Here is a 21,673-nt window from a genome sequence, read left to right as displayed (position 1 = left end):
GTAATGATAATATCTCACCTCATATATGGTCACATAGTTAAGTAGCTAATGTTCTCAGCAGAGTTTGCACTGCAGTGTGTTTCAAGGATAAAAAAGATTAAGAAGATAGAAAAGACAGGTGCAGCAAAGCCAATCAATTAGAGTTGACACACGCCCACACAGTCCTGAGAAGAGGTGTGATCAGCCAGGTTAACTGAAAACACCTGTGCCTCCTCCACCACTGCTTATCAAACACACAAAGATCCTCATGGCCGACAGTGAAAGACCCACCAGCTCGCTGTTTTATTGGACTGTTGTCCTCAGGAGCGACCTCCTTCACTAAAGGTAAACACACATAAACAGGGAGGTTCTAACGTCCTTCACCTTTGTAGTGGGCGGTGAAGCAGAACACATCGTAGTGGTTCTTGTCTTTGTCTCTCAGACCGTAGTTGCGGATGCCCGGCACCGTGTTCTTGCCTCCGCAGGGTTCTCTGGGGGTGGTGATGGGATACTGGACAGTGCCGTCACTCAGCCAGCCGGCGTTGCACCAGTCCATGTTTCCTCGCCACGCTTCATAGAGCTGATCGAAGGACGCCACGATGGCGTCCTGCTCCCGACACGCCCGCTCGGCGTCGTAGAAGTTGAGGTTGTAGCGACCCAGGCGGGGGAAATATGGGAAGACAACTCCTGTACGGAGAGAAACAGAAATGACAGATGAACGATAGGAGGATCTGTCCTCTGGGTTTTGTCTTCGATCCTGTTATTTAACCTAATGAGCGAAAGTGAAAGCATGTCATGCTGCGTAAGCACAGCTGTTTCTGCCTGGTGCCAGCACGTTTGGCTTCAGGCTGATATCTCTGCTTCTTTCAGACATAATGAAGCTGCTCTGACACTGATGTACTCCATGCTTACGCTCCTGACTTTCCCCCGAGCAATCCCTGCTCGTGGTGCTAAATTTAGCCTGACTGCAGCCTGTTACAGCACAATGACATTTAACAAAAATAAATAGATAATTGTATAGAAATAGTTCACACAGTTATTGTACCTTCCAGGTCCAGGGACACCACCACCGTTCCATCCTCCAGCCCATCAATAACTTCACATTTATATCTCCCATAATCCTCCAGGGTGATTTCTGTGATGACCAGAGAGGCGTCCATTGGAGAGGAGCCTTGTAGATGGACGCGTCCATGGAAATTGCCGTAACTCCTTTTGTGATAATCCATGGCAACAAAAACATCCACCTAGAACGAGATGAAGAGGAATCACCCTGTGGTGCCAAGGTATGAAATTCTAGTTCTTCATACTATTTACATTTAAGATTAGAGAACAGATAAAACTTTAGAGGCTAATTACAAATGTACAGATTATTATTTCATATTTCAGTACATGCTGTCCTTATAATCAGAGTATCGTGTTGACATTGGCAGCAAAAGACAGTTTATAGCAAAAGCAAAATAACATTTACAGGCTTCAAACTAATTGACACCATATCAAAGTTAAAGTACTGGACAGAGCTACCAGGATTAAAACGGTTGTTTCTGATAATGATGTGTATGGATTGTACTTCACCGGACCTGTTTTCTCAATGAGGCATCAAAGTTTTGTCATGTTTTATGTTGTTTTGTAGTTTATTTTGCAGTTTGGCCTGTTGAACTTGGCAATATGCATTGCCGGTCCTCGACTATGTGTGTTTTCCCCCACTGACCAATCAACTGGTTCAAAAATTGACTACAGCTCTAATTCATATAAAAACTGTAACTGTAGTGTAAAAAATTCAATTAGCAAATAGCAGATTTCTTAAAAAATATTTTGGGACCTGCAGTGTTTACAGACGTCTGCACTGCCTAGTGCACTTCTCAGTCCCTTCTTTTTACCGCCGTGTTGCTGTTTATTGGCACATTTCTGCCACCGAAGTCAATTTGTGCAAAAACATGAAACTGCTACACTTGCATGCGTCAAACATTTTCATTATGGAAGTCTGCAGTTAGCAGTGATGTGTGTGCTTAGTTTATATACATGGGCTTTCTCATGTGCATAAAATACCAACAAAATGGAGAACCACTTATCAAAATATTGTTAGTTAGCGTCAGTAGTGGTCCAAACCTCCACAGGATATCTTTCAGGAGTCTGTTCACTGTTTAACAGGTCAAACAAGTTCCAGTTTATAACCTCTGTCAGGGCTGAAGTACTGTGTGCACATTAATAAAAGTAAAATTTAAGACTCATCTACAAGAAAAACAAAGTAGATCATTCCCTTAATTTAATAGCATGTTGATGCTTAGAAATACTGCATATACATCTATAAACAGATGGCAAATCTATAATCTAGAAAAATAGACCTCTTTCAGGTAGTCTGAGGTCAGCTTGGTCCATTTGATCCTCATCTTTCGATTCGGTGCCAGTGATTGGTCCCTTTGGATCTTGCATGGTAAGGTAACGTTTCCTCCTCGCCTCGTCAGCACCTTCGATTGTTCTGCCACCACTGAGAGTCGAGGGCCGTTCTCTGCAACGCAACGAAAGAGACACGAGAGAATCGATATCAGTCTTATGTCCACATGTTCAAATACAGAGCTGCAGTCAGGACGTGGTGAGCCGCGTCAAAACCAACCATATATGACAGATTAATGTAGTGTTCACACATGAAGCTAAACAGTTTCTTTAAGTTTGAAAATAAGGCCTGCTATGCCAAGTTTATGTCAAGTCATGTTGTCTTGGTTGATGTCAAGTTGTCAAATACACTGACAGGTTATGTAGGTTATGGATCTGTGCTGCCATCTCAAGGTGAATAAATCCATCACTGTATTCTCCATTAAATAATGTCCTGTTACCTGTCAGCCTGCCAAGTGTGTTTAAGTGTAAACAAGAATATACACACTGTTACAGCGCTGAAATGAGCGTGTGGTTCATCTGCTGCTGTGACCTTCAGCTTCCATCATCACTAACAAGGTTTCTGATTGGCTGCCTCCTCACCCCGGCGCTGTTTAACCACCACAGCGTTTCACTTTGTCTGCAAAGCTGCATAAGCACGAGTGATTGTCAAGTCAACTGTGAAAACAGCTGATGGTACATCGATCCCATGTTCTGTACTGTGAGGAGGTTAAAGGGACAGTTCGCATTTTATTTAAGCTGCTTTCTCAGTTCCTGAATCGTCAAACTGCAGTTTACTTCTTCTGTTAAACTGACAATCTGACATTTAGACTGTAAACCTTCAACTGTTTTTCTCTGTATCCTCATTATCACCTTTATAGGTTACATTAAATATAGATTTAGTTAGTTTGATATTGGAGAGTGTCAAGTTGTCTTAACAAAGACATTGGCAGCTTATGTTATCTTGGTTAATGTCAGATTGCCATAACAAAGACATTGTTGTCTTTGCTAATGTCAAGTTGTCACAGAGACACTGACCTGGTTAGTGTCAAGTTGTCATAAGAACGACATCGGCAAGTTAAGTTGTCTCAGTTAAATGCAAGTTGTCATAACAAAGACATAGCTGACAGCTTATGTTGTCTTGGTCAATGTCAAGTTGTTATAGACATGTTGTCTTGGTTTGTGTCAAGTTGTCACAAAGAGACTGTCCTGGTTAATGTCAAGTTGTCATAAGAATGACATCTGCTGTCTTGTTAAATGTGAAGTTGTCATGAAGACATTTTGTCTTGGTTAGTGTCAAGTTGTCATAACAAAGACATTGTTGTCTTTGCTAATGTCAAGTTGTGTTAAAGACATTGTCTTTGGTTTGTCAAGTTGTCATAAGAATGATATTGACAGATTATGTTGTCTTGGTTAATGTCAAGTTGTCATGAAGACATTTTATCTTGCTTTATGTCAAGTTGTCGTAAGAAAGACCTTGACAGGTCATCTCAAAGATATTGTTGTCTTTTTTAATGTCAAGTCGTCATAACAAAGACATTGCTGCCTTGATAAATGTCAAGTTGTCATAAGAAAGACATTTCAAACATCAACTTTTCACTAAAAAGTCAAATCACTGATTGAATAACACTTAATAAAAACAGCTATGAACATTCAAAAAGGCTGTTCATAGCAGGTGTCATGCCATGGTTATGACGGCGTCGTGTTCTCATTTCGATTTACAGATTAAATGGGCTATAACATGTTTATTGGTGGTCTTTAGAGGTGTTTGTAGGTGTATGTTTTAACTTTGGACAGAGTCAGCTGATTCCCTCCTGCCTCCAGTCTAAATAACAGATCTCAGCTGGTCACACAGATCTTGGCCCCTTCTCTAAAATACAAATAATTCCAAACAATCCTCTGCACCTCAGCTGCCTTTTTTCTTACAGTGTTTAAAATCTTGACATGTTCAAACAAAGTTTTAATCTGCGGGTCCTGATGAGATAAGTCTTATCTCCCTGAGCTAATAACTCCCACATAGCAGCGTTATCACCGAGCCACAGCAGCAGAACTAACTGATAAACTGAGGAAACAGATGACACTGCAGAGTGAGTGTTGTGAACGCAACTCAGAGGGGGACACCGGAGAGACGCTGTGGATTCTGCAAAAACTCTGTATCAAATGAACACAGTAGACACACACACACACACACACACACACACACACACACACACACACACACACACACACACACACACCACTCACCTAAGACATAGATGGTCCTCGAGTGCTCCAGCTCAGGAAACAGGGTGTCCAAGTCATTCTCTGCTACAGTCAGTGAGATCAGAGCACAGATCAGCACAGGAATCATCTTCATCACCAAACTGGGGGTCTGATCACTGCAGAGACACACACACACACACACACACACGCACACACACACACACACACAGAGGGTGGAGGTGGATATGTTAGAATATATACATTCAGATGATGCTAATGAGAACATTTTCCTGTAGTTGTATCATGTAAGAGTGTAACATATTGAGGAAAGTCACTCATATAAAAACATGTTCTGCATGCACCACAGTGTGCTTCAAACGTTCTCTCTGCAGTGCTGTTTCTCGCCCCGAAGGCTCCTTAATTAATCCAGGAGTGCAGAACAGTCTGCATCCTCCTCACTGAGCACATCTGCAGACAAACGCAACATCTCAAATCCTCATTCTAAAGTTACTGAACGCCATGTCAGAATGCAAAAACTCTGCATGAAACAGAGCAGAATCGTCCTCGATGCACAAACCGGACGTCCCCGCGAGAAGCTTCACACCACAGAGGACACACACATCACAAGCAGCACACAGTGTAGATCTGACATACATGCGTGTATGTAGGTGTGTGCAGCGGCTACATACTGTGCAGTAAATGTTTCCTGTCATCCAGCAGAGCGAGGCAGCAGCATGTCCCGGTGACACTGACAGTCCACAACTTCAGAGGGAGACTGTGCCACAGTGCAGCGTCACCCCCCACCTTCATTCACACACACACACACACACACACACACACACACACACACACACACACACACACACACACACTGCAGCCCAGCCTCTACACACTCATCCCAGATAGAGAAGGATTCACTATTTCACTTCCACTGTAGGGATGTGATTTATGGAAGTCCAGGGCTGCCGATATTAAAATGACTTGAAATAAAGTCTTTCTTTTGTCTTATCAAAATTCCAAATTTAAATAAAAAAAATGCATTTTTAATTTTCTTCAACACTACTGCATTAAAGAAGTCATTGACGATGCTCAAAAAGTAGTCATCTCATCTCATCGTGGCAGATACGTCTCTTTTTTTTCCACCTGATAACTAGGGCTGAACAATTTTGAATAAAGTTCTCATTGTGATTATTTTGACTGATATTGCAATTGCAATATGATTTGCAATATTAGAGGTAATGATAATTTTTATGTTTTCATTCTTATTTTAGTTGAAAAACATGTTAAAATGACTGCGGTGTCATTTTTTGCAGGAGTCTTCTGAGCTGCAGTAACAATATGACTGATTTCTTGAACAGATAGCATGAGTCTGTTCTTTTTGTAATACCTTACATTCTACTAAAAACTCAAATGAATAATAAATCTACAGTGATGCACAGTGGCGCTACTAGAGGACTAGTTAGTAGCTCTGATAATCGACTAATCAACTATTCTGTGAAAGCCTTAGCATGAGATGCTCCTCCTCTGAGTCATAGTTCAGTTTAATCTGAAACACACAGATCCGATACAGATATAGCAGAATAAATGTCCAAAAATCCGCTGAGAAGTTTTCTTCAGTATTATATCAAAGTAAAACAGTGATACTCGACTGAACATGCATGGGTAAACTGAAAACAGGAGCTGCTAACAGTTCGGCTACTTTTAAAGGTGCCAATTGTGTAGCTTAATCCTCTAACAGCATCTGGCAACCTTTGAAGAAACACATTACCAAGTAAAACCTGACATCTGGTGAACAGAGGTACCAGTCAGAGTATGAAGTGTTATAATGATTCCCCAAAACAAGAAAACTTTCAGCTTCTCTGAGTTTGTTCTGCCTGTTGACCAATGCACCAAATCCCTGCAGTAACTGCCTGAGGTGCATGTGTGTATTTGCGGGTGTGTATAAACACAATAGAGTGAAAATTTGACTTTCCCCCGAGGGGATTAATGAAGTTATTCTTCTCCTCATTAGTCCTGCACCAGACGACTGCAAGTATAATTATGTGAGGCAAACCTCGCCAAAAAACCAGAGCAGTGGAATGGTGGCCCTTTTTAAATTTCTTATTTTTGCATGTTCAGCTAACTTGATGTATGTTGAAGCAGCTCTCTACATTACACCAGAAACAGTTGCTACTTTTTCTGTATAATTATGCCTAGACTAGCAAGTCAGTCGCTAAATGCTTCGCTCAGACTGAAGACAGTCTCACAACTTTCTTTGTTAAAACTGCACTTACATCTGGTATTAAAATGGACTTGATCTGGATACAGTATAGTGGACTGCCTCCAGATGTGGCACATCTGATCACATTACAATCACTTTTGATCCACTATTGACACTATTGATCCACATTTGATCGGCGCTGCCTAGATTGACAGTTTTGAGAGTGTGAGGTGTTGCAATGGACGGACCTGCTGACTGGACGCAACTGGATAGACCATCAACCAATCAGAGCAGTCAAACATGTGACTTTTCAAATCAGAATGGTAATCATCAAACAGGACCTGCCCCGTATTTAAGAAGCAGTTGTGATTGGCGCAACCAGATTATAAAACCAGGCATAAAATGACTTTGTACTTTACAGGAAACTTATGGAAAATGATTCTAAAATAACAGACCTGTAAAATAAATTGATTATCAAAATTGTTGCCAGTTTGTTTTCTGTTGTTCGACTCGATTAACTGACAAATTGTTTCAGTTCTGATTTTGATTAAATGATTTAATTTTATTATTGGCAGCTGTGAACTTCCACAGGGTTTCTTTTGAGGTTTGTGTGTGAGTTCAGAAAGTAAGTGTGTGTGTGTGTGTGTGTGTGTGTGTGTGTATGAGGTGGATAGTCATTTGGATTGATCCCTCTTCAGCCCCCCCCAACCCTTATCTTCATTCACTCCGTCCCAAATTGCTGATGCGCCGGCCCCCTCTGCCAGGTGGAGCTCCTGCAGTCAGCAGAATAACTCTGCAGCACACACACACACACACACACACACACACACACACACACACACACACACACACACACACACACTGTGCCAGTTACACACACATCAGTTATAACCCCTCCCTGCCTGAAAACAGTCATTACGCAGGCCGGGACAGGACGAGTGAGGGGGGGCGGTGGTTGCAGCGATAAGTGTGTGGAGCGCGGGGAGTGTGAGGGTAAAGACAGGACTTGTCCTTCTGAAAAAGGGTAAAAACTTGGAGTCAGACTGTTCTCTGCAGGACATGAGCGCAGGGAGCAGGTGATGTGTGAAATGAGAATAGAGGAGAGAAGACGGAGGGAGATGAAGACAGTGAGATACAGCAAGAAAAAAAAACAGCTGAAGCAGGGAGGGAGGGAGGAGGAAGAGGAGGAGGAGGCTGAGAGGACTCTGCAGCAGCAGAAATGATGCAGGAGGCTGGAGCTTCATGCTCCATTAGCAACAGAATCAAATATTTAAGTACATTTACTCAAGTGATGCACTAAACTACAGATTTGTTGTATCAGTACTTTACCTGTGTCGTCTCATCTCATGACACTTCACTGTTCTACTTCACGACATGTCAGAGGGAAATAACTTTACTCCACTACATTTGTCTCACTGCTTTAGCAGTCATGGTACAAATACAATACAGTACAAATACTTCATTACCGTACTTAATTGTACTTATTAATGCAGTTTGGTGATTTTCTCCACCAGTGACAGAGAGGTAGCCAACATTGGTTAGTGTTTGCTTGTTTGTTTGTAAAATCTGACATAATTACAGTGAAAAAAATGTGAAAAAATAGAATTAGAATGAATAAAAACTGCTGAAACAGTGTGTTTGTTGGTAGATAGACACGGAGCAGCCACCAGCACACAGTAAGAATTTAGAAGAAATGCTTATAAAGTTTCTAGTAACTCTTAAAACAGTGATTTTTTTTTTTTTTTGAAGAGGATACAAGTTTAATGGTGAAATCAGTTGAAACAGATCATTAGTGTCAGTCTGATCTGCTCCATCTCATCCAACAACAGTCCTAATATCAGGGTGTCATGAGATATTAGATCTGAATGCTTCTTCCACCATCAGCAGGTGTTAACTGTTGACACGCTCAGCTGTTTATGATGGAGAACTTACACATGGCTAGACATCATCAGTGTGTGTGTCTAATCTCCAGACTCACACACACACACACACACACTCACACACACACATACAGAGCAGTTAGCAAATGTGTCCTCCAGAGTGACAGCATTCCTCAGCATCCATCTGTGTGGAGGGTAAACAAGGCCACGTTTTTATAGGCCAGGTGTGTGTGTGTGAGTGTGTGTGAGTGTTTGCGTCACCTATTTGTCCTCAAACAGCATGTCGATGGTTCCTCTCATCCACAGGTTTGAGGATGTGTGATGCTGTAACAGTTTGTCTGCAGAGAGTTCAACACATTCTGGGCAAAGAAAAGCTTTTAATTCTGTGTTTCCTCAATGATTTTTGGTTCCTCAAGACCTCAGAAGTTAGGAGTTAACTAGCTGTCATGTCAGATTGTGTATGTGTTACTTTGGTATTATAGTTTCAAGTCAGGGAGCTCAGTTTTATCAGTGGTAAAAGAAGTATTCAGATAGGTATTTTTAAACTTATTTGTACATATTTTAGACACTAAAATACTAAAAATTCTTGTTTTTGCAACTAACAGGCTTAGATTGTTTTTCTAAGTCTCTGAAAACATTATGAAAGGATCCCTGCAGAAAAAGACCTTTTTGTTAAAGAATAAGATCCTTTCCTGTTTAACCAGAGACAGCTGTTATATCGCTCTCCTCAAAGCCACCAGACTCCTCTGACAAAAACAGTAATTTTACCTCAAAGAACACAGGAACTGCTGCTCTTCAGCTGCTGCGATCTGTTAGTTTGTTTGTGTCATTGTGTGACTTTGGTGTTTTAAAGGTTTAGTACAATAACACTAACTGATCAAGACAGCAGTATACCAGCAACTTCCATCTTCTGTGAGGTAAAATTGAACCTTTTTTTTTTTTTAAATTAAGTCTGGTGATATGTCACAGCCACTGCAGCTGCCGGCCAAGACAATCTACTGGAGCAATTCCAAAACTTTTGATACCCATTATTATTTAGACCCCAGGTTTAAAAACACCCTTCAAGGAAATGTAACAATACCACAAATTTAAAAAAAAAATGTAATGAATAAACTGTTCAAATGTCCAGCCTCTGAGAATTCACATAATAAAAGTACAAATAAACTGATAATAAAATGTTGTAAAAATACTGTAGGAATATCTTCTTTTCTATAATCAATAATACTGCCAGTGACTATCCCATCCACAAATAAAATTGGATTATATTCAAAAGTAAACTGACTTAATGTGAGAACTTCTGCAGCTTCCTTTAACAACATTCACTCCACTAAAACTTTTAAATTGTTTATCTTTTCCAGTACTGAGATGCATCAGACACTTCCATTAACACCGTTAATAACATCCATCTAAACAAGATATTAACTGCAGAATCTCGTCTTCAGACTTAAATTTAAAAAAACAGAAAAGAAAACCAGAAGAAAGCGTCTAATCATGGGATGAGATCAGACTGTGTGATTAGTTAAAAGACATATTTTGTGCAGTTGGATCTGAAGTGATCTTTTGTCTCTCAGAGAGAACAGCAGGACTCCTCCCAGTCCCTGATCATTACTGCAGGATGCAAGTCAGTGACTGGAACAGGCCAACACAAACACATGCACTCACACACTCATCAATACTGAGGTTTATTTTGAAAGGTCAACAGTGTGTGTGTGTGTGTGTGTGTGTGTGTGTGTGTGTGTGTGTGTGTGTGTGGGTATGTGTGTGTGTGATTTTGGCAGCTGACAGCTCTATTATGATAATTATATGGCAAACTCTACTTTTACTTTCATCATCAAAATCATTTGGGGAATTCACAAATTCAATCAGCCAACAGAATTATCCAGAGGACAGGCTGGTTTGTTTTAGCCACGCTAGCAGCGTTAGCATGTTTCAGTTGAAATGCTTCACAAATTTAAACCAAATTTAGAGTAAATCACCAAAACAAAAGAAAAAAATATGAATGAGTGCTTGTTTCAATCCACTGGTGTTATGTGATTATTAGCAGGGTTCAGTCATGATTTTCCAATGTTCAAATAGTCATTAAATTATAAAAAGTCAAATAGTTCATGTAACTATTGTTTTGTCTTTGTAAATCTATTTTCCCGTCTTTGTTTGCCTTATTTTAACGGCACCTGAAAATAACATGATACCACCGGATCTCATGTAATTTCAGGCCCAGGTCGTATCGCCAGCAGACTGGTCTGCAGACCCTGACGTGTTTTATTTCAGACTGACAGGCTGTTTACTGAACATTTATCGGCTCCAAACTAACTGACACCATGTCAAAGAAGCAGCACAAATCCTTACATCAGCCTCCGGCCTCAGAGGACACGAGCTGAGCGGACAAAAAGTTATTTTTGAGGACAACGTGTGTGGATTTCTTCCCCCGTCTGACTGTTTTCTCAATGAGCACCTGCCAGTACCGGTTCAAGATCAGTGATGGTGAAATACCAGCTGTTGTGACCTGACTTCAAACTGGAAAGCTGCACGTTTTTTCATGTTTTGTGTTTAGTGCTTGCTCTGCAGCTTATCCTGTTGAATTTGACACTGCAGTGTTGCTAATACGGCTTTTCTCAGAGGTTTGGACGCTGTCGGACTAACTTGTGTAATACTGGGCGATGGCTGAGAAACGCTGTGTGGACGTTCAGCCTCATAATGAGAGCAGGTGGTCAGACGCTGTAACTGCATCTCTCTGTGGTTGTGCATTCCTTCCGATCTTCAAATAATTGTCGAATAGTGCCCGTGACTAACGACTAGCAAGTTGGCTTGAAATGCCCATCCCTAATTATTAGCAGTTAGTTCATCAAGATAATCAGTAGGTGGTTCCCAGAGGATGAATCTCACTGACTGGTGATTCCATGACTTTCCATTAACGCCTGCGAGCTGCAGTACATGCAACACGCCTCACTCCCTGTAGTACAAACCAAACGCACCCTTCTCTATTTAAACTGCTGAACCCTCCCATCTCTCCCTCTGCCTGTCAATGCCATCGTTGCCCTGCATCAGCATCACTGCCTTCTCATTCAGCCCCACCACCTCCCCAGCATCCACCCGCAGGCTCCGACAGGGGGTCCAAGATATTCGTTCATCGCTCCTCCATATCTCTATGTCAACATAATCTGTGAGGAGCGATGAGGTCGGAGCCTAGACGCCAAAATAATTATAATACCACTAAACTAAATACCTGCAAAACCAATGACACTCCCATCAACCTGAGCCACATCTGTACACTTTAATATTCTGAAAGTCTGAACCATGGTTCATGTTTTTGATATATCGCATAAAATTCATCCAGTTAGCTTTGGTTTCACATTACAACTATGCAAGCACACTAAAGAACTCTACATGATAAACCTTCATCCTGTCATCACCTACATGAGCGGCGTCTTGCTATACTCGATATTGATTGGCTTGGGGACAGACATGCTTCTGACATCAGCATGATGTCAAATCGCTTCCTCGCTCTCTCGTCCTCTCACAATTTTTGTGAGTTTGTGAGCCGTCAGACCAAATGACAGTCAAACATTTGGCTTCCTCTTCTCCACACCCAGCTCATTTTACTGACTTCTTTTGTCTTTTCGCGGCTCTGGCAGCTTATTGCCTGCAGTTGGTCTAAAAGTGTGATTCACTGTTCGGCTGTTTGTTGTGGGCGACGTTTAACCGAACCAAACAAGGCAGGTGTGAAAAGAGCACTTAGTGGGTACATTTCTTCCTGTAGGATATTTTTTTAAATGCATGTGTTACAGCAGTGATATAGCGGAATAACTATGAATATGATCATATTTACATGAGGATAAGGCTTTCTTAAATGGTCAAATGGATCACAGATTTTGGCAAAACTCAAACATATCAAGTCATTTTTTGGCAGCAAATAAGAATAACAAAAGTATGAATGTGTTTTCTCAGCAGCCACAAGAGTCAAACAAAGCAAAGCTGCCTCAACACACAGAGGTAAAATAAACTGGACAGAAAACCAGGGCACATTTATTTTAACAAGCTCAGTATGTTAGCAGGTAGATCTAAAACAATGAGGTCAAGTCCTCTGCCTCTGACTGGCACACACACAAACTGAAAGTTTCCACTCCATGTTTGGTTTTTCTCTTTTATTTAGTCTCCACAGTTTCTGTTAACAGAAGAAAAGATATTCTGCGCTAATGCCTTCCATTAGACTCATGTTTATGTGACCTTTGACCTCCTCCACAAATGATAAACACTTTTAAACACGAGTGCTAAATAGCTCTGCACAAATTAAAACTAACCTAAACATTTTTATGGTGTTTTTAACATAACGAGGCTCTGAAGGAGATTCATCAAGAGGAGAAGAAAATAACCCCGATGATCTTAACTGCTAATGTAAAAGGTGCTGTTGAGTTGCATCATGGGATTTGTAGAATCAAGAGTTTTTAGAGCTTGATAACTTCATAGGGATTTATTAAAAGTTAGCACGTCGATCTCTGCTGCACTGATTCTGATGCCTGTTTTTTTTTTGTGTTCGTGTCATGATTGGTCCGTCCACCGCTTTGATTTTCATTTTGCCCGGAGGATGAATCCTAAAGACTTCAGAGACCATCTGACTTTTCCTCTGTACTCCTCTCAAGGCATCAGAGGTGAAGGTCAAAGGTCAAATTTCAGCACCTTGCTGATGTTATTGAACAGATTAGCACCTCGATCTTTAGGGTTATATCTCATTTCCTCTCACTATGAATGAAACACTACAAATCAACATAATGTGAGATTATGAGCAATGACTTGGCTAAAATGCAGTTGATCTCTCAGGAAGATGAAGAAATGTCATCTGGTGTTCATGAGCCCAGCTGAGGAGGGGCTTAAAGGACTGGGAGCTGCAGGCTAATGCTAATGCTAACTGGACTTGAGTTGGCCGAGAAGTCTCTCTCCAACTGACATTTTAATGTTTTCATCTGATATGTTTTAAAACAAGAACCTGTGAAAGTGTTTATGCAAAGTTGGCTAACAGCTGCGTACATGATACAACGTTGACTGAGGCTAAAGCTAGCTTACATCTCAGCATACATTGGTCGGATGGTGAAATACAGCAGGTTTATCTACAGACAGACAGGCAGAAACACACTCAATATCGTAGGAGCAGCAGACTTTGAGACGGGTCACCCAGCCAGACCAGCCGGACAGCAATCACAGAGGACAGCTGGGACAAGAGCTAAGCTACCCCGGCTTAAACGTGAGACAGTAAGCCAGAGAGAGATGCATTGTTCCCAGGAACCCCATCTTTTCATTTTGCTTTTGCATTGCATTACATTAGCCATAAGTCGAACTCATGCTGAACCTAGTGAGAGTACATTGTGTCTCAAAGGGCCATCAGTTTAATCTGTCTCTTGCAATGAAAATGCAACACCTGATCTAACAGATAACTCTTTGACAGGATCAGTGTGTAATCTTTAGTGGCATCTGGTGGTGATGTTGCAGATTGGAACTAACTGAATATCCCTTGCCTCACCCTCCCCTTCCAAGTAGAAGAACCAATGGTGGTTGCCAAACTCGCAAAAAACATGAAAGGCTGTGTTAAGAGTCATTATAAGGTGACAAAAACACAATGATTATGATTTTCAAGTGATTATAAACTAATAGAAACATTCCTATGAAGACTATACTCCATTTCTGACATATTTTGCTGATAAATCCCCATAAATATTACACACTGGACCTGTACATTCTCTCAGTAGCCCTGTGTGTTTTAGGCCTTTTATCTAAAACAGCTGGATTTCTTCATGCAGGACCTGCTGATTGCTGAAAAACCACACAGCTGCACCTCTTTGTTTTCCAGTTTATCTACAAGGTGTTCTGTCATGTTGAAGACGCTGTCACAGGTCTCTGGAAATCACCTTGATGTAAGAAGTGTTTGCGATGTGACACGTTATCTTGCTGGCAGTTCTGCTTTGAAAATGTAACAACTGTTCCAGTGAAGAGACACACCTGCCCTGATGTTTTCTTAGTCATAGACATGTGCCAGGAAAACACCATTGCACCACCTGCAGCAGCCTTTAAATCTCCAAATCGCTGCCCAAATCTCTCTCTTTTCCTGCCAGTCGGAGAAGCAGTTGGCCAATCAGAGCTTTGAAGCTGAGATAAAGAGCGGTGACATCTTCTGAGATAAACACCTGGTTATAACCGTGAGAAAAAGACCAGAAAAACTGTGACATAGAAGACATGTCTCTACTTAGTCCATCTACAGAAATATAAACGTAAAACAGACGAGTGCTCAAAAGTGAATAAGTGTATTTCAAAGATGACTTCCATTAGCCTCAGCTGTTCAAGCTACGGGGGCAAAAATGCTAACGCTAGCAGGGAAACATGCTCAAAGTCACAATACTAACATGTTTATAATATAATTTAACTTGTTCACCATCTTAGTTCATTGTGTTAACAAGCTAACATTTGCTAATTAGGACTAAACACAAAATATTAATAGAATTACTAATAAATTCAAAGTGTTTATTGTCATGTGCAGTAATGTTTTCCTGTACAAACTCTTACAGAGTTGACAAAATGTTTTTTTTAAGAATTTTTTTTTTTTTTTTTTTACATGATTTTTGGGTGATCTGTTTCCTTGTGGCCTTCTTGTCAGTTCAAATGGTTCTGGTTCTCGCTCTTTGACCTCAATTACAGATTATTTTCACGCTCTGATCTGACTACAGGCTGCATGTTAAGTTGCACCACATTCTCTGCAAACTACAGATCTAATCACAACAGAACATCTGCTTCTGAAATGCCAGAATCACCACATCTGGAATCCACAATCGAGATATCCCCTCTTAACAGTCAGTGACCCGTTCAAACTAAAAGATGTAGCCACATGATTCAGTCTTTGTTGGTTTTAGCTCAGATAAATAACAAAGAAAGGATTCAAGTGCAGTGAAGAGGAACCATCAGAGGTTTGACAAATCTTTCCCAGTGAACTCAGAGGCTACAGTTGGGACGTTTATCTGTTAATTCTCACATTCCTCTGCTGAGTAAAGCACCTCAACTCCTTCTCTGTACACTTAGTCGTGCAAGTCCTCAAATTATAACCAAACACCTTTCATTTCATATGGTAGAGGTCTTCACAGGTCCACTTAAACCCAAATGCCCGATACCTGATCCAGGACCTGTACGAGTTTGGATATAAACAGATTATATGGTCAGTCAGATCCAGGTTGGTTTCTTCAGGTCCCTGGTCTGGTTAACATTATTTGTATTACCCAGGTGGATCCCAGGAGGAACCCGGCTGTAATCAGACAGCCCAGATCATGATAAAATTGTTGTGTGAGAGTTTATCTTGCAACTTTAAGCAACTGCAAGCAAACTGCAAAGTGCATCTGTGGCCACAGGGTGTCGCTAAATGACCTGCAGGAGTGAGGTGAAGGGTCAGAGAGCAGAGGTCCGACTCATCACAGAGAGTTCAGATGATAAACTAACAATGCCGGCAGCCGTGGCAGCGAACAAGAAAATGTTATTGCAGTTCAGAGTAAATTGTCAAAGTTATCTTCATTATGCTCGATGCAACAAACCTGCAAAACTGATTATAAACATTTGTCATCTGTCACCATGACAACAAGTGAAGAGAGAAAGAAAACCTAATGTTACATTAGCCAAGACACAAAGTTTTCCTCTGACAACTTGTAAATGAACATTAGCTGGTTAATAACAATCAGCTGTGAAGTCAGTTCCGATCGGGTCTGTGTTTCCTGGCTGGGTTGGGTTCAACATTTCTCGGATCTGCACGAGTCTTGGTCCTAGTTTACAAATAAAAGGCCATCTTGGTTCTCGGTTGAACATTTCTAGGTCTTTTTGGGTGAAGACTTCTAGCTTGCACACTAAATTGTGCACCTTTCCAATTCTTCCAGCTCTTCATACTCTTTCAGCTGTTTTCAGTGCAGTATAATCACCTGAAAGTAGACTTTTTGTGTTTTTTGTTAGCTTAGAATGAGAGATCTACAGGGGCCTTCTTCCATAGAGGCGGCCATGTTGCATCACCCAGAACACACAAACCAAATGTGGTTTTAGTGTGCAGCTGTATAAATTTGATACTTCAGGACTATAAAATGTCATCTGTGCCCTGAGACGTGGGCTTCTTCCCCTCCCAGTAACACTGGAGACGTCCCACTGGTTTGAGTCCGGCTGTTGTTGACAGATATTTATGATGAAGGTGCAAAGGGAGCGAGTGGACACTCGACCCTCACAAACCTCCTTCGGTAGGAGAACTAAATGAGCTGTGAAACAACCAAAAGCCTTAAAGTCTGACAGAGACCCCAAGGGGACGCTTACACGGACAAAAGACAGAAGATTGAAGACTCATATTACAGTGAAAAGATGTGTCTAGTAGAGGTCTTCACGGGTCAGAACTGTTGGAGATACCTGATCTGAGGACAGTTTGGCATTGTTATGACTTTAAAACGAATGTAAAGTCATTAATGTTCTGTATCTGTAAATCAAATAACAGAAATGATTTGTTCCTACATAAATCTTTTACATACTTTTCCAAAACCTTTTATTGTTAGAACAAGGCTCGCTGAAAATATTCTACTTTTTTATGTTTTGTTGCTTTTCAAAAGGCTTTTGATTGGGTTCAGAGAGATTTACTTATTTAAAAAAATATTCTAAGAAGTAAGAAGATAATTGCTTTTGGTTCCGTCACACTGGAATATACACCTGAATTTAAATATTTGGGATATTAAATTATGCTTCAGGGTGTTGGTGGTGTGGCTTCAGGTGTTCATAAGTTTGCTCCTGTTTTGGCTGTTCAGTCTGTAATACAGCTGCATGTTGTGTGTGTGTGTGTGTGTGAAGTGAGCAGCTCCATAAATCTGGACATGCACACTTTTTACTATGTGAAACTTTATCTGAGACTATTAGAAGCCAGGTGGAGAAAACATCAACCTTTTTTACTGCATAGAAGTACAAAATGTCCACACACACACACACACACACACACACTTATGTTGTTATGTTGTTTTGATGCTTCTTGTTTTAACATTTTACAAACAGTGCAGAATGTTAACAGAATGTCTTTTTTGCTTTTGTACATCATTTCACATCATTCACTCTGTACTGACATCATTTTACACATGAACGTCATCGAGGGAAAAGCAGAAGAAGAGTGAGACGGTCTGCATTAACAGTTAAACCCAGGAGACTGTAGTTTGTGTCCCGTGTGAAATCAAAAGCTTTTAAAGGGATAGTTCACCCAAAAAAAACCCCAAAAGAATAAAAACATAAAATGCCCCCATGACAACAGTCACCTGACTACTGTCACCACGTCCATCATGCATCAGTCAACTTAACTTGACTGTGGTGGAGGAGAGTAAAAACCTGAGAGGGCCTCCCTGAGAGCGTGTTTATGTGATGTAAGAGGGGCCGCAGCAGCTCTCGGGCCGAGCAGGCGGTCAGATAAACGTATAGATTCCATTACACGCATGTCTCGCTGACGTTAACTCCAATTTATGTTGAGAAAGACAAAAAGAGCATGATGTCAGGCTGTGTATTATATTTCTGTCTCAGTTATGTCACAGCAGAGGTCTTGATTTTCTTTTAAAGGGGAAGTGTGTCGACGTTACACCTCAGTGTTTCCAGGTGCGTGATAGGAGAGTTACTGCAGTTGTGTGAAGCCCTCTGTGCTTCCAGAGGGAGCTGTGTGAATAAATAAATGTCCTCAAGTGATGTCACTTGAGTCAGTGCTGGTTGAAGACCAGAAGTTAGAAAATCTGTTGGTGAGGAGTTAAAAAGAAGTGAGCTAAACCAATGTCTGCAGGTTAGAGGCTCCAGGGTAGATTAGACACCTCAATCTCTAACCAGCCGTCAGCAGTCCAGTTGCATCGTGGGTAATGTGGGCACCAGGTTTAGAGACAGAGGAAGAATGTGTGCATAGTGTGTGTGAGTAAAAAAGACGACATCTCTGGTTATGTTATGTTCATGTTATCGGAGTGAGATGCTAAAGCACTGAAATACTGTCAGCTCTGATCAGGAGCAGGAAGAGGTCTCAGGAACAACAGCAAATAAATACATCAAGTACCGATGTTGATGTTGTTTATGTAAATAGTCTAAAGAATTTAAAATCCTGATTTTAAAAAAAGCTCAAATTCTGCTGACTTTTACACGTGCATGCACCTGATTGATCGCTGCATATAGTAAGAAATTTCAGGAGCGGGTTTCACGTGCTGGATGGATGCAAATTCTGTGTCTCACAAAGAGGTGATAACACAACAAGCCGACTCAGGCTGCTGTGGTTGGACAGTCTGATGGTGTAAATAGCAGGAGAGGCAGCGGCGAGCTCTGGAGAACATTTCAGGTCACCCAGCTGACACTGATACTCCAGTTAAACAGATAAGACGTCACTCACAGTGTCACTGCAGACACTCAGACAATCACCACTTTTCTTCAATTTAAAGTCAGTCTCCAAACATGAAAAAATACAAGTTAAAAATAGCAAAAATGAAGCAGAGATTCTGTGTAATAAAGCCGCTTTCTAAAAATCATGGAAACCTCCTCCCTCCAGCCAAACACAGGCTTCATTTTTTGTGGCTAAATTAAAGTCTGGTTGTGCGTGCAGGTATTTCCTCCCCTCGCACAGCGTTTCCATGGCGAGCTGTTGATGCTATATTCAGCACGAGAGCAGGAACAGCCTGATGTAACAGGTCTCAGCAGCTGTGAGACAAGTCGACCTGACAAACACCGACACTTGTGAGAGCGTGCATGTGTTTGTATGTGGGTGGGGTAGGAAGTGATGGGTGGGGTATTTGCTGTATACACACAGTTATTCATAAATAGCTCAGTCAGTCCGTTTCCTCGTTGCACAGAACATATATTTTCCTCTGCGGTTAACGCGGTGGGTTCAAACCGGTCCACCAGCGACTTGCAACACGTCACCGTCACATCAGCACCACAAAGAGTCCTCAGTGTGGAGGACAGAGGGGCTGTGAGGGCAGGTGTGGCGGCCGGTGAGGCCGCAGGAGCGGGAACGAGACTTAAGGGCTCAAACATCCAATCAGGACGTGCGTTTCTGAGAAACACATCTGATGTGTTCCAGCTCCTGTGACCTCAGTATACTGTTCCTCCATATTTCTGTCACACAGTGTTCACTCATCAAAAAGTCAGAACATTATTTTTATCCAGCAGAAACCAAGAAAATATGCTTAGTCACCTCCTGATGGAGCGTTAGGCAGCAGATAGACTTTCTTTTAACTACACCTTTGCATGTGTGTGATGGCTGCCTCACATGTTCTGCATCTGTGTGGAGTTTTGGTTGTGCACATCTGCACAATGCAATGTGCACATGAGTGGCACGTACAGTGACGTCTGTGTCTTTTGTCCACCAGCCATCAGACACCTGAGCTGATTGTCAGTCCACTGACACCAATTTTCCACAAAACAATATGGTAAGTGTTTTCCATCTAGCTTCATATAATCCGAGGTCTGTGGCGTGGAATCCTTCAGTAACACACGTTGTACGTGAGGCGTGTGAACAGCTACACTCACGAGACGGGAAATGTGACTTTCAGTCTTTTGTTGCTCCTGTCTCAACTTTTTTAAAGCACGTTGCAGGCTTCAAACTCAGAATGAGTGATGTCACGAGAGGCTGCGTCACAGAGGGGAGATACATCCCCTCCTGATGGCTGCAGCAAGGATGACAACCCATCATGGCATCCGTTAAAGGACTACAAAACCCATAGTCAGGAGGGCAATCAGTTGCTGCCCAGCTGGACCAGATGAGCTGATCACTCCAGTGAGGGTGCAGAAACTGGTGTGAGGAGTGTGTGTGGAGGAGAGACAGCTCTGAGGATTTAAGTTTTGGTTTTGTTTATCTGCTGAGGATATCTGCTGGCTGTTTTCATTCCCTGCACCCACACCTCAAAAAACCCCAAGAGAAAAGCTCCCGACCTCTCGAGACATCACAAGAAACGACAAAGTTTATCAGTTTGGTCAGTAAATGTCTTGTCTTTGCACCATATTCATTTGAATACAAGTCAAAAATGATTTGCAAATCATTGCATTCTGGTTTAATTTATATTTTACACAGTATCTAAACTTTTTCAGATTTGGGGTTGTAATTTAAGGAAAAAGTCCTGCAGTTAAAGAAGTATTCCCAGGTTGATGTACACAAAGTATCAGCAGTAAAAGTACTAATTCTGTAGTAAAATGTCTCCTGCTCCGATGTGACATTATCAGTTTGTTCATACTGATGCATCAGTGTTTGAGCAGGATTTTACTGTTGGAGCTGCTCCAGGTGGAAACTTCTTTATATACACTTAGATAATTTAGTCCAGTGGTTCCCAACCTAGGGGTCGGGCCCCTCCAAAAAGTCCCCAGATAAATCTGAGGGGTCATCATATGACTGTTGTGAAACTTTGAAAAATGGGCCTCAGACTGTTGCTTAAATGAAACCATGTGAGAAGTTTGGGGGGTAAATCTCTCCTCTCTTCATCCCTGCTTTAACCGCAGTAATTTTTAATAAATTTTCCTTGTTTTGTTCGCACAGAAGTTCCTGACAGTGAAGCCCAGCAGCAGCAGTCACCCCCTCCAGGATATATGACTCTTTAAGGAGCTGATAATCTCCACCGTCACCCTTTAACCCTCCTCCCGCCTCTCACCTCCCTCCTCACCCCCCCCCCCCTGCCCCCCCCCCCCCCCCCCCCAGCTGTAAGAGTCTGATTTACGCTTGTCTCGTCTCTGTTAACCGCCCGCCTTGACCCTGAGGAACGCCATACAGTTAAAAGGTAATCCGCGTCTCCATCCCAGCGTGCCACTGTGTTTAATATGTGGGCTCGTATCTTCTCTTTATTTCACTGCGTTCTCAAGCAGAAGGAGCCAGGGGTGAAAGCTGAAGGTCAAAGGTCAGCGCTGGTCACAGCCGAGTGATACTAATGATATTAAACAGGTTAACACTTTAAGCTTCAGGGTTACGTCTCATTTCCTCTCCGTTATGGGTTTTAAATAAGTAAAATAAGGATAAAACTCATTCAAGGTGTATTTATCTGCACACAGTGTAATGTGA

At 41.6% G+C, this 21,673-nt stretch overlaps 1 protein-coding gene and 1 long non-coding RNA gene across 3 annotated transcripts in view; one reads left to right on the top strand and one right to left on the bottom strand.

Annotated features, from left to right (window-relative positions):
- hapln1b (hyaluronan and proteoglycan link protein 1b) overlaps nucleotides 1-21,673 on the bottom strand; it is a 30,601-nt gene that overhangs the window by 3,829 nt on the left and 5,099 nt on the right. Inside the window, exons 1-5 of one of the 2 annotated variants that reach the window (XM_084746029.1) lie at nucleotides 5,241-5,360; nucleotides 4,594-4,727; nucleotides 2,322-2,485; nucleotides 1,025-1,223; nucleotides 364-666 (exon numbers count right to left, since the gene is read on the bottom strand). In XM_084746029.1, the coding sequence (XP_084602155.1) occupies nucleotides 364-666; nucleotides 1,025-1,223; nucleotides 2,322-2,485; nucleotides 4,594-4,705 (778 nt within the window). In that variant the 5' untranslated portion in view covers nucleotides 4,706-4,727; nucleotides 5,241-5,360. Of the gene's footprint in view, nucleotides 1-363; nucleotides 667-1,024; nucleotides 1,224-2,321; nucleotides 2,486-4,593; nucleotides 4,728-5,240; nucleotides 5,361-21,673 lie in introns of those variants that run through there. The other variant, XM_084746028.1, reaches the window with a different exon arrangement.
- LOC146308797 (uncharacterized) lies at nucleotides 200-21,289 on the top strand. Its single transcript, XR_014772632.1, has 3 exons — nucleotides 200-324; nucleotides 1,107-1,262; nucleotides 21,158-21,289. It is a non-coding gene; the product is annotated as an uncharacterized LOC146308797 (long non-coding RNA).

Source organism: Lutjanus erythropterus, chromosome 20, assembly GCF_056507025.1.
Source record: "Lutjanus erythropterus isolate fLutEry1 chromosome 20, fLutEry1.hap2, whole genome shotgun sequence".
Lineage (NCBI taxonomy): Eukaryota > Metazoa > Chordata > Actinopteri > Lutjaniformes > Lutjanidae > Lutjanus > Lutjanus erythropterus.
The sequence above is the reverse complement of the archived record's forward strand: the minus strand, read 5'-3'. Positions and strand labels throughout refer to the sequence as shown.